General features: G+C 33.4%; 2 protein-coding genes across 6 annotated transcripts; both read right to left on the bottom strand.

Annotated features, from left to right (window-relative positions):
- Positions 1–505: 505 nt before the first annotated feature.
- Positions 506–3,211, bottom strand: LOC102626404 (NAC domain-containing protein 62-like). Of its 3 annotated transcripts, none has more exons than XM_006478019.3 (6): positions 2,894–3,211; positions 2,524–2,801; positions 2,203–2,424; positions 1,739–2,104; positions 1,113–1,595; positions 506–1,024 (listed from the first exon to the last, which is right to left on the bottom strand). In XM_006478019.3, exons 1-6 carry the CDS (start codon positions 3,057–3,059, stop codon positions 725–727), a joined length of 1,815 nt encoding a protein of 604 aa, XP_006478082.2. In that variant the 5' UTR covers positions 3,060–3,211; the 3' UTR covers positions 506–724. The 3 variants fall into 3 exon arrangements, with proteins under 3 accessions (XP_006478082.2, XP_006478080.2, XP_006478081.2); XM_006478017.3 differs by having other exon boundaries at positions 1,113–1,613; XM_006478018.3 differs by having other exon boundaries at positions 1,113–1,598; positions 2,894–3,210.
- Positions 3,212–9,302: 6,091 nt separating this feature from the next.
- Positions 9,303–14,323, bottom strand: LOC102625727 (uncharacterized calcium-binding protein At1g02270-like). 3 transcript variants are annotated; one of them, XM_006478015.4, is made up of 10 exons: positions 13,885–14,323; positions 13,681–13,785; positions 13,477–13,582; positions 13,100–13,320; positions 12,942–13,018; positions 12,730–12,838; positions 12,496–12,621; positions 10,558–10,668; positions 10,358–10,465; positions 9,303–10,092 (listed from the first exon to the last, which is right to left on the bottom strand). In XM_006478015.4, the coding sequence occupies exons 1-10, from the start codon at positions 14,026–14,028 to the stop codon at positions 9,859–9,861; spliced, it is 1,341 nt and encodes a 446-aa protein (XP_006478078.2). In that variant the 5' UTR covers positions 14,029–14,323; the 3' UTR covers positions 9,303–9,858. The 3 variants fall into 3 exon arrangements, with proteins under 3 accessions (XP_006478078.2, XP_006478077.2, XP_006478079.2); XM_006478014.4 differs by having other exon boundaries at positions 9,303–10,095; positions 13,885–14,320; XM_006478016.4 differs by having other exon boundaries at positions 9,303–10,095; positions 13,681–13,779; positions 13,885–14,319.
- Positions 14,324–14,552: the final 229 nt, after the last annotated feature.

Consider the following 14,552-nt stretch of genomic DNA (forward strand, 5'->3'; position numbering starts at 1 on the left):
ACCCCATACGTGGGGTAGTCTTAAAAACACACACTCACGCGTACGTGTGCGCGCGCACACACATATATAATAAGGATATTTGGTATTGTACAAAAACTGAGTTTCAAATAATCTGATTTTTAAAGTGAAACTCAGATCTTTACAGTCCACCTAAGACTACATGTATTATTTGAAAATCACTTCTGAGGTAAGTTTATCAAACACTACTAAATCACTTATTTGAAAATCTAATAATCTCAAATATGTACTAAACACTAAATAAGGTGTAGTGCATGACTTTCGGAGTATACTTTCATTTTATATAGAATCTAATTTTAGGCTATAGAAACTAGAAACAACAAGTTTCACATGAATTTGCCAATAAAGCTGATATTCCTAGTCAATAGAAGAAAGAAGAGAGCATTGCGTCTCTTATCTTAGCACACTGGTAGGGCGAAAAATTGCAACAAGTTTGCTCTTAATACTTTTCAGTGTTTTAGTCAGTGGATTCATGTAGGAAGTATAATAAACATAATAAAAGTCTAGCTATAATATTAAATTATAGGATCAAAATACAAAGTTAGGTTCAGGCATATACTGCACTACCTACATATATATGTACAGAAAGATAACATCTGAAAAAATAAATAACTATCTCGTACGCGAAGTTAGTCATCTCATAGGGAGAAAGAGAAAGAAGATGGGAAAATTATACAAACAAAGGGATAAGAAATCTAAGCAAGCTTCAAAAATTAAGGCAAAGACATCTCCATGTGCTGACCAAGATTGCAAACATTACTACAACTGCAGCTGCCCTAAACAAAACAGCAAATGAGCGATTTGAGTGACCAGCTCGAAAAGTGTTTGAGGTATCTTTATCCATCAAAACAGTGCTCTTTAATCTTCCTTTTGTCCGTTCATCTGTAGTCTGTTCTTCAGAAATATTACTGTTTTCATTCGATGCTAGTTGGGAATCTCCCTTTAGTTCATACATCGCACCAGTAGCAGCATTAACAGGCAGTTCCTTTTCTGCATCTGCTACACCCTGCACATCGAAATTTAATCAAATTCATAAACCACACGTAAAGATATCGTCAGAACTTCAAGACGATCTCCATTTAAAAACTTCTAACCTCTGCAACAATAGGTTTTGATTCATCTTCCTCTGGCATGCAGCTCTGAAGTCTTACTGGTCCAACTTGAAGTTTACACTGCAGCCGTAATCTTCTTGGAGCATCACCCTGCTTCACATTCACAAAGCCCTCTCTGTATGGAAGACTTTGTGGATTGCGCATCCTAGTTCTAATACCAGTTGCAACAATATTTCTGCTGGCAACTCCAACTGCGTGATTGTTTGAATCACCAAAACCACCAAATGCATCATGGAACTGGCCAGTTGTAGAAACAGAAGAGAAAACGTCCTGCTCGCAAGATTCAACATCTGCGTTGCAGAAGTCATCTAAGTAACATGAGTTTCTGAAATTTATTGACGGCTCATTATCACTGTTTTGAGAGGTCACAGTTCTGAAGTCTTCTGGCATTCTTAACATCTTTAAAGGACTTGCTCTTGCAATGTTATCCTTAAAACACAAAGAACTGGTAATGTCTGGGTTGGGCTGCTGCATGTAGAACAACTATGTCAAGCAAACACAAAACTTCCCATTATAGTAACACAGCAAACTAATAATTTTATCAGCATTATTTGCAAGAATATACCATAAACTTGATAAAATTATGAAAGTCCTGAAGCAACACTTACGCGAGCTTGGGCTACTTCTGCATCTGACTCACTGCATGATCCACTGTCCTTAACAAAAGTCATGTTACTTGGTGTCTCACTCACAAAGAATGAATTCCACTGACAGTCACTCTCATCAAACAAATTCTCATCCGAAGTATTAAGAATAGAATCCAAGAACTCCGTAATATAGGCATCTGATTCGGATGGTAACTGCCCCTTCTCATCAATGGTGGTCAAATCATTGCGGACAGAATGAGATATGGAAGAAGATCCTTTCTCCACTGGAGAGGGCGAATGCAATGGAGGAAACAGGGTGCAATCTAGTGGCTCCAACATCACTGTAGTAAACACATCACCAAAGTTTTCTTGCATGGCTTGATCAATCTAAAGTAGAAAATATAGATTATATTATTCCATTACATTTTTCATTGTGCAAAATACAGAAGGAAAAAAAATATTGAGATTGAGCACATGATTATCACCTCAGTAGCTGTAAATTCCGAGCTTTTGGTCTGACACTCTTGCAAATTAGATGTTACTTTCTCCGCCAAATGAGAAACAGAAGGTTTGCAGTCCAGCAATGTTTGATCTAACGCAAACTCAGATCTGGCCGAAGTAGGAGATGATTCACTGGGTTCGACTTCGACACAAATTTCAACACTCTCATCTTGTTTCTTAAACAAACGACAAAGTACAAAAGCGCTCTGCAACACATTATTTTTTTTTCCATAGTCAGCCTAAAAACGAGCAATTAGGCAATAACATTTAACAAAATCAAACAACAAAGTGAGCGTTGTTCTTACTTGGCCGGGTTTGGTGCCATCAAGATCGTCAGCAGTAGCTCGATACTCGTGCATGACCCAATTGGTCCTTTTACCTTTAGGAGCACGACCCATATGAAATACAAGCGTTTTCTTCATACCAATTAAGTGATTACCAGACTTAATTTTGCGATCTTTACCAGTTGCTTTCCAGTACCCAGCTGCTGTTGCTCTGTTCAATCTGTGCCCATTTGGGTACTTTCTATCCTGTGGGCAGAAAAAGAACCATTCTCGATCTTTTGTTTTTATAACTGATAAATCTACAAAAATAAATCAGACTCAAATTGTTAGTGAGTGAGTTAATTATTACTGTCATTATTAATCAAGAATATATGAAGAAAAAGTTAATTACCAGGCAAATCCCAGGGCTCCCGTTTGCAGACATCAATTTCACTAATAACACTGACTTCATCGTTATGTCCGTTGATCTTCATCCTCAAATAGAAATCAACCAGTTCCTCATCCGTTGGTCTAAATCTGAACCCCAGTGGCAGTGAATTCAATGACAACACTGCCATCGCTAAGAAACCCTATTATCAAATTCTCAGAGATATTCACTACTACTAGTATCAACCTTCTTTTATTTTTTTTTCAGCTGTTAAAATGGCCTTAAAAGAAAAAGAAAGGAAAAGCAACCAAACTCTATCAAATTAGACAGGGACTTGGTTTTCTTCGTCTTCTTTAAAAACCCCGCGTATTAAACCCCTCGTATATTCCGCGTTTACTCGTTTTCTTTATTCCCTTATTCCATTTCTACCCCTAATCTCTGTCTGTTTATACTCGAAATTACAGGGTAGAATCGACAAATGGATGAAGCTTTTCGAACAAGTTTTAAAAGTGGGGACTTTGCGTCCGTCAGCAAATGAGATTTTGACACGTCAACCGTAAGACGTCACATCATGTCTTGGAAAGAGAGAAGGGTATGTACTAGGAAGTTGCCTTAGTCTCAGTTTCCTCCCATTCGTCGTTGTTTCCAGTTTTAATGACAATTACCAAAATTATGATGCAGTTGTGGTTTTTGAAATTATTAAAATGACACAACGAGAGAAATCGATGAAGATGAGTTTTAAGATAATAGTAAGTTTGGTTGTGTCCAGACTCACTTTCTGTTCACCAAAATCAACAATTAGGAATTGATTAGTATCCGCGTGAGATTTATATTAGATAAATCTAAATCGTTGATTCGGGAACGTGTATAAATTTAATTAATAAAATTATTTGTGTGCATCAAATTAAGAATTTTGATTATTATCCAAGTGACATTTATATTATCTTTATTAGACTTGTAAATTTGGGAAATTTATAAAATAACCACAAAACTTTTGTTATTTTTACAATTAACCCTCTAAATTTTTTTCTATCAACATTAGCCAAACATAAGTATTTCTCTCTAAATTACCCTTGTTTACAAACCAAAAGTAACTTTCCTTCGCTCCTTTTATCAAACTAACCGCAGTTTTGCAATCTTGAATCATCACTGGCGGCGACAAAAGGTAACGGCAAACGCCAATGGCGAACGATAAAAATGAAATCCGATCATAATCCATCCAGATCCAACATCAATCCGCATCACTGAGTGGTATGAGTTATTTTCTGAACTTACGAAAGAGTTTCAGTGCGATTGCTTGGTGCGACATGCACCTGTCGCACACACAAAATTTTCGTGGGAGATCTGCCTCACTTTGTCGCACTAAGCTTCGTGCGACAGGTGCCTGTCGCACCAAAAGGCAGATTCACCGACGACTTGCAGTAAGCAATCGCACTGAAACTCTCTCGCAAGTTCAGAAAAAAAACTCATACCACTCAGTGATGCTGATTGGTGTTGGATCTAAATGGATTATGATTAGATTTCACTTTTACCGTTCGTCGTCGGCGTTTCCGTTGCCTTTTGCAGTCCCCAGTGATAATTCAAGAGTGCAAAGCTGCATTTGGTTTGATAAAAGGGGAGAAAGAAAGTTGTTTTTGGTTTGTAAACAAGGGTAATTTGGGAAAAAAAGTGTGTGTTTGGCTAATGTTGATAAAAAAAAATTTAGAGGGTTAATTATGAAAATAATAAAAATTTTATGGTTATTTTTATAAATTTTCTGTAAATTTTGGATGTATGTGCCAAATAAATAATGTCGATTAGTATTCACATGGGATATGTATTGGACAAATCTTGATCGTTAATCGTTGCTTGACACATCTCCTCAGCCTCATATGTCACTTTTTCATCCAATTGTGTCTGCTAGTATAGACTGTAGTGTGAACGCAAACCCCAGGAAAAAAAATGCTATTAGTTAAAAAAAAAAAAAAAAGTGAGCATCATCGCTCACCAACATGCCACACGATGGTTTTTCACTGGACAAGCCTGTGTAATAAAGACCTACAGCTCGTCCAATTAAAGGTTGCCACATGATGTGTGCACCCACTTGATCAAACTTCGAAAAACTAATATCAATATCATCTGAAGAATCTTCAGCCGATGTACCCAATACCAGGGTGACACCATAAAAACGTAGAAATCTAGAGAAGACACGCCTCAGTCGGACCCTCCTGCGCTTCACTTTAGCACTAGATGAATTAGACAATCGTAGCCCTATATTTTAGAAGGTCCAAAGTTTAGTTATCTATTTATTAATTAGTGTAATTAATATTTTTAAAAATTCAAAAAAAATTAGTTATGTAAATATTGTAGGAAAGCCTCTCTCTGTTATTAATTCCATTCATGATTGTCTCTTTAGATTTGATAATTTTGACCTTAAAAATAAAATTTTTTTTTTACCGTGTAGAAATGATTATAAGCGTTACTTCTTTATTTTGTTAATATTTTCAAAAAAAAAAAAAAACCAATGCTTCCACTTTTCAAAATTTACTCAATTAAGATTGTTAATCTCAAAACAAATAGATATTGAATCAGTGATATTCTCAGAAAGAAAATTTCCTCTCCCTGCTGCCCACAAAAAAGTTTCTTCTCTACAAAATTTATTATCATCATCTAATCATTGTATTCATTTCAACTAGTCAGCTTCCACATACTATAATTCTAATTATTATATTATTAATTATTATTGTTGTTATGTTTTTAAAATTTAATTTTTTTTATATATACATTACCATTTATATTACACCAAACGTGATACAATATCGAATATAATATATTAAGGAGATTGTCAATTTCCCTATATATATATATATAACTTATCCCTTACTATTTTCAATTTTTCATAATAGCCAATATCTCCTTGACATAAAAATTTAAAAGAAAAAACGGATAAATGAGTTATTTGCTCGATATTTTCAGGGATGGCAATGGGGTAGATATGGGTTGAATCTACTCTGCTCTAGATCCATATTCATAATAAAAATTAAGATCCGTATCTGCTCCATATCTATCATGAATCCATATTTTTCGCTCCATATCCAAATCCAAAAAAAAAAAATATATCTATATCTGCTCCAAATCCAAAAAAAAAATTAAAATCCAAATCTATTCTAAATCCGTCATGAAATCTAAAACTTAGCAATAAAAAAGTAATCATTTTTTAGAATGAAAATTGAAGGCTAAAATGTATTGATAACAAATAAATTATATAATTTTTAAAAAATATATAATAAATATTGTAACTTATGATTTTACACAAAACAACAAATAAGAAATATAATAAAATATTCTTCAAAAGTAATTGTAGGAGTAAGATCAATCTAATATTATATTGTCTCTTTCATCATTCTAATATCCACGACACACCCACCCTCATTCCTATAACATTAGATAATGACATATAAATTAAATATGATTTATATTTAGTGCTTTATTATCTTTATTATGACCATATTTGACTAAATATATGAATAACTATATTCCTTAAAAATTATTTAGCCAATACAATAAAATAAATTATCGAGTTGTATTACTTGACTTGCAATTTGAATATTATATGTACATGCTTTGGGGTTGGCTGACCTTTAAATTTACAAAACTAACCTTTAAGTTTGAAGAGTTTAAATGCATGGTAAATATCACTAATGTGCTATGAATAAAATTTATTATCATTATAATTCCACAATTGTTAAGAAACTTTTAAAATAAAATAAAATTAAAAGATTAGTGAATATGGATATGGATTTAGATATTAAGATAGATCCAGACCTGCTCCAGATCCATCTTAGTGTTAGCCTAAAGGGCTTTACATAATGTAATTTTGATGATAACAAACATGTGTCTTAAGTAAAAATAATAAATATTGTATTTCACATTTTCACTAGTTTTTTAAGGATAATATTTATACAAGTGAATCAAGTGAAATCAAGATTGAAGACACTCAACGGACAACGGCGACATCAAGAATATAGTTTAGAGTTCAACGAACAAATTAGTGCGATAAATTCTTGTAAAGCCGGTGTGATTTAATTGATGCATGATTTAGCATTTGAGAAGCTCAAGAGATTAATTTAATTAAATACTTTTCTAAAGTAAAAGATTTTATTTTTACAAAGTAAAATATTTTGTGGATTTGAGTAATTTGGACTTAAATGCTAAGTTTTGAAATCTTTGATTTTAATAAGTATTAAATGTCGGAGTTGGACGTTTTTACAAACATTTGAAATGTTTTGGGCCACACTATAATTTATGAATATTTTGGACTAAAATGAAAGGTTTTGAGAACTTTGAAAAATATGTGTATTATGTTGAAAAAGACCTTTGTGCGAAATAATAAAATATTTGGGGTCATATCATAATTTCAAAAATTTTAGGAAAGACAACTATTCTTAGAAAGTTCTGAAATTGGACATATTTATAAAGTTTTATAACGTTTTGGGCCATAGTATAATTACAGAAAGTTTTGGTCAAAGTGTAATTTCAGTGAACAGTATTATTGTAGCAAAATTCAAAAATAACAGTAATATCACTGTTCCTAAGCGGCTAGCCGGATAATCAAGTGGCTAACCGCTTGGGCGCGGGAATTTGCCTATAACGGCTAGTTTTTGGGCTTTCACTATAAAAATTCAACTCAAACTTCATTCTAATAACTAATACAAGGAAAAACAAGATCATATAACATATATTGAGCTTCCATTTCGCAAATCATCATTGATTGAATCATCATTGAGCTATAATTTGTTATCTACTCTTAAAGAGAGTTTCATTGTTGTGATTTTCATTTCTCATTAAATTGTGAGTGTACAAGTGTGAGAAACACTTGGGGTGAAGAGATTAGGGAAATAATCTCTTGTTGTAAAAGTCCATTGACACATTGGAAGTCAATTGTAAACATTTGAAGCCTTGGGAGGCTTGGATAGTGAAATCCTCAAGCCGGGTGTGCTTGGAAGCGTGGACGTAGACGGGGATAGCCGAACCACGTAAAAATCATTGTGTTTGTTTTCTCTTCCCTTACTCTTTTAATATTGTGCTTGATTGAATTTATTGTTTTTGATTTGATTAAGGCAATAGATTAAATTGTTATGCGAATTGTATTGCATAATTTTAAAATCTCAATTCACCCCCCCCCTCTTGGGTTGCATAACTTGCATTTTACTTAGATCCGCACATCGATATCCAAATCCGATCCAAATTCATTTTAAACCGACCCAAATCCGATCCATTTGGATTTGGATCACGTGGATCTTGGATCAGATCCAATTCATTGCCATCCCTAGATATTTTATCTTGAGAATATAAAATATATATTTTTTATTAGAAAAATGTTTAAAAATAACAAAAATTATAAAAAAAAGTCTCATAATTATTTTTTTTAGTAATGATATAGCTATAAACTCTTGTACAAACTTATTTTATACAAACTGATGTGGCATTAATTCGTTGGTTGAATTAAATATCTTTTGGCCCACATGATTTATTTATATTATTTTATATTTTCATTCAACCAATAAATTAATGACACATTGGTTTATACAAGAGTTTGTGGCTATATTATTACTCTTATTTTTTTTACACCCAAACCTATATTTATTCTTTTTAGTATTTAATTTTTTTATTTTAATATCCATTCTTATGATTTATTTATTTAATAATAAATATGAATAATAATATATTTGAAAATATAGATAATACAATAAAATTAGTATGTCATGAGAGTTATTAGTTATAACGAAAATAATAAAGAGTAACTAGTATATATTGATTTTAGTTGGGAGAAACAAACTATCTCCCTAATAGATAATAATCTTATACTAATTGATTAAATTCTATGGAATAAGTGTGATTTTTTTCATTGTTCAGGGTCTTTTCTCATTCTAAAACGTGGGAGGCACAAATAAGTAATACAACCAAGAGATAAGCTTGTTAAAGTTGAAAGCTTTTCTTTATCTTAGATAAAAAGATCAGGCTTTACGAATATGCTTAGTGCTTTGATTCCAACTTGAATGCTATGGCCAAGCAATAGCTTAAAAGTCATCATGCTAAACAATTTTTACTTTTCTCTCTTTTTGAAAGTCATCTTGGTTGCTAATGCTGAGCAATCTTTTAAAAGCCATCAGCTAAAAAATTCAGAGGTGAGAGAATTATTGGCGTTATTGTGTTTCTCTAATAGACTATTCTTTAATTTGGATTTTTTTTTTCTAAATTTTTTTTTCTTAAATTAAGGTACTTCTTAATTCTCATGATGTTCTCTTCTACACAAAACAGAACCGACAATGCAAGAAGTAATCCTTAAAAGCACAGTCGATGTAACCAGCTAAAGAGTCTCTCCTTAACATACTATGTACACTTTAAATTTCCTAATTTTTTAATATTTTTTTTAAAAGGTAGAGGAGTGAGCATTGCCCAAATCATTTTGATATCACCAATTTAATGATGGTTGTGCTAAACTCCAATTGGAATTTTGTACTTCATGTACAATAAGTTACAGAGTGGGTGCTTCAACTGTACTTACAAAAACTTTTTGCTTCAAGACCACTCGTGTCAACCACTGAATAAATCTCTATCTTCTTTCACTCGCCTTCTTTCACTCGCCCCCAAGGCTATTAAGAGAAAGTGCAATTTGCATGGGTTGAAATCAGTTATCATCTTAAATATCGTCCTCTGGGCTACCCTTCCCAGTAAGAGAATCGGAGCAGTTCTGTAGGGCAGCACGTATACCGCATGATTCATTGAGCACAGCACTATTTCGTGGAATCTTAAGCTCTCCCAAGAAGAATCCGATGAGCTATTTGAGCATCCCATCGCATGAACCATGCACCCTTCCTCTGTACTTATGTTCTTCCTGTATGGATGTGTCATCTGAAGAATCCAAGAAGCAGTTATGTGGCTTCTAAACTATTTGCCCTATATGCTAATGTGGCTTCAAACTCAAATTGCATAGCATGTGAGGTTAGTCAAGATAACCGAGAGCATGGCATTCTAATTGGTGAGAAGACCACAGTGAGACGGGCATGATCAGAAAGAGAATAGTTTTCAGGCCACCTTCCCTTCTCTACTTCAGGAGGGAAGAGAACTGCATTCTTTACGCTAAAACCAATTGTTTGCTCCAGACTACTTTTCACAAAACCATCTTCATCTTCATCATTGAGGTCATTTCTTTGATCTGACCATGTGGTCTTCCAAATTCGCTGCTGCAGTTCCATCATGTAGAAGCATTACCATTATAATTAGAGATCACAGACAAAACTAAAAGCATTGACATCAATGCAAGTAATCATTATTCAGAACCCACTAGATTCAAAGTACAGCGATGAAACACAAATTTAAGTTGCAGAAAATCTAAAATAGATAGGATTCAACAAAGATCACATAGCTTTATCTGCATGTGCTTGAGGAACGTTCTGATAATACGCATAATTGAGAGCTATATAAAGATAGCTTCATTGAATCTACCTGAAATTCTTTATAATCAACGACACCGTTCCCATCAATATCAGCTTGGACCCACAAGTCCTTTGTCTCTTCATCAGCGAGACCATGTTTGTGGCCAGTTAAATTAAGCTGAAGAATGACACAACATTGAGAGGCCTGCTCAGAAACCATGAGAGAAATAAAGAGAAAATGAGCTGAGATCATATAACAATACACAATACCTGTTCAAGAGCTTCACAGAAACCTGAGTAGGTAATGTAATCGCCATCATTGTCAGCTTTCAGAAATGCAAATGCATCAGTTTCTGTAAGGGAAGCTCTCCGCAGAAGACACTGAAAGTAAGAACGTTTCATGTTCAGAGAAGAAAACTCATGAAGTTGCTTGGTACGTTTACATCTTATGTAGTAAGTTGAGCTAAAAACCAAATACAAACCTCTTCGAAGACCTAAGTAGACAGCAAAACTAGGAATGTAATATTATCATATGCAAGGAGATCAAAAAGTCTTGCATTTTAAAAGGAAAAAACAGTCCTTTGAATCAACCACAAATCAGTGGCGGAACCACTCATACACCCGGGGTTGCCCGGGCAACCACCAAAATTTTGAAATTTTTTTAATATTATAGAAATTTTAAAATATTAAATAAAAACTAAAAGGTTGAGAAAAATATCAATAACCAACAACTCCTAAACATTCAAAATATATTAATACTCCTACTTTACAGTCATTATTTTAATTTTTATTTATACACCACTTTTTTCTACCCCCATCAAAGAGTAAAAATGTACCTCAAACCCCCAAGGCTCAAAATTGGCAACTTCATCTTCCATTTCCTTTTTTAAGTTTATTTCACATAACATAACTGAACAACCCATTCAACTTCCTTTTTAAGTTCTTTGATTCTCTCACAAGGGCCAAGGATCCAAAGTTTGCTTTCTTCTTCTTCTTTTTTTTTAAAGGTTTATATTCTTTGTACCTATTCTTCAAATTCTTATTATTTAATAAGGAATTTTGCATTATGAACTTTTAATTTATATTTTTAGGCACAATCTGTTTTGTATTAATTTATGAATTATGTGTGTTACTTTAGTATTAAGATGTGTGCATTGTTAATTTATTAATTATAATTATTAATTTTTATTCGTAAGTTCATTTTGATACATGAGTGAATCATATGGTGTAATATATAATTATTTGTATTTTCATTAATTTAAGATTTTGAATAGCATTTAGTTTATTTTTGTTGCAATGTTTTTTTATATGTATTTTGGCAACGCCTAAATCAAAATCCTGGTTCCGCCCTACACAAATCTATAAATCACTTTTAGGTAGTGGACACCATGGGAGTAATTGTGCAGAGTCTTGTTATTTGCACAAGCTCAGAGTAAAAGCAATTTACATACAATGGGTAAGACAGCCAGCAAAAGAGGTATTCAGAGGCATAAGAAATACGGTACTTATGCCAGCCTGCTTTAAGAGACTTCAGGAAATTGAAGACACTGCATAGAGAATTCAGGACAGACTCGAGGATTGCCACTATTATCGGATATTGTTAGATTGGAGGACTCTGGCCACAAGTAGAATAAGACCAGAGATTCATTTCAACTCATTAACACCATCATTCGAAGAAAAGAAATGGGGAATTAATCTGAAGTTGAGAGAAACTAGTAAACTGAGACGTCTCAACCAGTTTTTTAGGCCTTTTATCAATATCAACACATTTTAAAAGCCTAAAAGTAAAAAAAGAGAGCGAAAGAGAGAGGAAGCAATGCCACATAAGTCGACCAAAATAATCTGCTTCTTGCTGTGGCAGGAATGTATATGGAATCCCAGGCATGAGAATTTTGAGAGAAGGTATATCCAACTCGAAAATTTTTAATCCCTACTTCAATATTGTTCTTTCAATAGTTTTCTGCAGCTACTTTTGAACAGTAATTTACTAAGGACGGTCATATCCAGCTCTTAGAGAAGAAATGTAGAGTTAGTTAATTAAAATCACTTCTCTAAGCATTGAAACTTGTAGCCAAAATCAGCCAACAATAAGCTACTTACTGAATGAGTCAGTTAATTCAGGTAAGAAACAGATGCATCTCATCAAAAATCATATGACTAGGTACACCTAATGAATTTCGATAGGCTTGTCAGATAGGGAGATCTAACCTTGAACATCCCAAATACTGCTTCACTCCAGCTCGCTTTCAATAATTTTCGGTATTTATTGGGATTAAGAAGCCATATGAAATCTACGCCACATATGTTACCTCGATGATTGCGGTGACTAACCCACTGTGAAGATTATCTAAAAGATATGAGAAACATAATCGACACATATTTGCTTCGACCAGGCTTTTAGATGAAATGGAATAAAACTTGTTGCATGAACATTAAAATGACCTTGTGTGCATCAGCATCTGTATACTGATGAGCGGTATCATATGATGACACAAATCCCTGTGATCTGAGGAATTTGTAAACATGCCCGCGTTTGCTCCCGTTCCAGTCACTATAGTGAAATATAAAACGCAAGTCAGAGAAATTAAATAGGATAATAATCATACTAAAGCAAGATACCTTCCAAATGGAAAGAAAAGCAATCATAAATTTACCCGCATAGTATGATAGGAATGGGCTTGAGATTGTGTTCTTTCTGATAAGACTCCACATGTTGCAGAATTTTATATACCTAAATGAAACATGATGTAATTGAGATCAAAATGAGAAATTATGTCAAAAAATAAAAATGAAAAGGCAAAAACAAATTCACCTGATGTAATCGGACTAAAGAGAGACTAGAATCATGAGGAAATAACAAATGGGTATTCACAATGAGAATTTCCTGCCGAAGATCACCATTTCGACACTGTGAAAAAGGGTCTATTAATTCAACATGTAACAACTGAGCAACACGATCTCCAAAATCATTGAAGAGCAAATCCCGGTAGTTGACAACTCTAAAGTAATCCTTATGCACCGCAGTCAGCAGACCTATAATAATGACTTCATCAGTTTCTTTTGTTCCCCCAAGCTACAACATTCTAATCATAATTTTTTCATCTATTTCATTTCCACTCATTTACACTTCGGAAACTAATATTCACAAAATGTTATTAACAAAAAAAAAAAGAAAAGAAATACACACACCATCGCCACGGTTGTTGGTACGGGCAAGCTTGAAATTGACATAACCAGCATCACTCAATCTCTTCTCATACATGTCTACGAGCTCTTCGTTACCAACCCAAAACTCCTGCCATTAGAAATATATTTCAAATTTATAAGTAAATAAATTGCATAGAAGTTCAAAATCAATGTAAATTTTAATGAAAGTAAAGTTAAAACAAAAACCTGAAGACAAATAATGGAAGATCGTTCATACAACAGCCAATCTAATATCCTCTGGTTTCTACCAAACCAATACGCTCTGCAATCACTTTCCCGGCAATTCTGATCCTCCATATGATTTGAAATTTTAAATTAAACCCAAAACAAAATAAAAATACACGAAAATAAAAACAAAAACAAAAAAAGCAAAACAATACAAAAAGAAACCTCATTGGAGAGGCGTTTGTAGATGGGAGCAAGAATGTTGAAGGTGGTACAAGTAATGCAAGGCTGTTGTTGATGATCTCTAATCGAAGATGATATCGCATAACTCCCTATTCTTGATATTCTTCCCTTCATTTTTGTTCTCATGGTTTTTGAAAATTTTGGTATCTGCTTCTGTTACTTTTAATGCTAATGAAACCCAACAGTTTTTTCAAAAAAAAATATTTTTGTTTTTGTGTTAATTTAGTTAGCAAAATGGAATAAAGCCACCATCACGGATGTTTTTGTCTCCTCCCTCAATTTTTTTAAATTTTTTCCACTTTCTTTCTATTGCTGAATGCTAATTGCTGTTATTATTACTGTTTATTTATAGGTTGTTCTAATTAACGACCGCTTCATATTCATTCGCCTTCCCTCTCTCTCCGTTTTCACCGTTTCTTTTTCTTCAGTTTATTTTTATTTATGGATAATTTCCGCCCACAGTGAGTCCTAACCCCTAGTTTTGATAAATGTCAATGCGGACTCACGAAGTCCGACATGTCATCAAATATTACCCATCCTGTGTCCATCCAATTTTACTTGCACAATTTGAAAGAACTATAGGTGTGATTTGACCGCATCTCAAAAGTTTTGGATGGACATTGATATTTTGTCAAAACTTAAGGGGTATA

Source organism: Citrus sinensis, chromosome 3, assembly GCF_022201045.2.
Source record: "Citrus sinensis cultivar Valencia sweet orange chromosome 3, DVS_A1.0, whole genome shotgun sequence".
Taxonomy (NCBI): domain Eukaryota; kingdom Viridiplantae; phylum Streptophyta; class Magnoliopsida; order Sapindales; family Rutaceae; genus Citrus; species Citrus sinensis.

Bases quoted from the DNA above. Each gene is read 5' to 3' on its own strand.
- LOC102626404 (XM_006478017.3), bottom strand. From the start codon at position 3,059: ATGGCAGTGTTGTCATTGAATTCACTGCCACTGGGGTTCAGATTTAGA. The intron at 2,425-2,523 runs GTAAGAACAACG...AATGTGTTGCAG, and splicing joins ATGGCACCAAACCCGGCCAA to AGCGCTTTTGTACTTTGTCG. The intron at 1,025-1,112 runs GTTAGAAGTTTT...TTCGATGTGCAG, and splicing joins CAAAACCTATTGTTGCAGAG to GGTGTAGCAGATGCAGAAAA.
- LOC102625727 (XM_006478014.4), bottom strand. From the start codon at position 14,028: ATGAGAACAAAAATGAAGGGAAGAATATCAAGAATAGGGAGTTATGCG. The intron at 12,622-12,729 runs GTCATTTTAATG...TAATCTTCACAG, and splicing joins CAGATGCTGATGCACACAAG to TGGGTTAGTCACCGCAATCA. The intron at 10,669-12,495 runs GTTAGATCTCCC...TCTTACTTTCAG, and splicing joins CAGTATTTGGGATGTTCAAG to TGTCTTCTGCGGAGAGCTTC.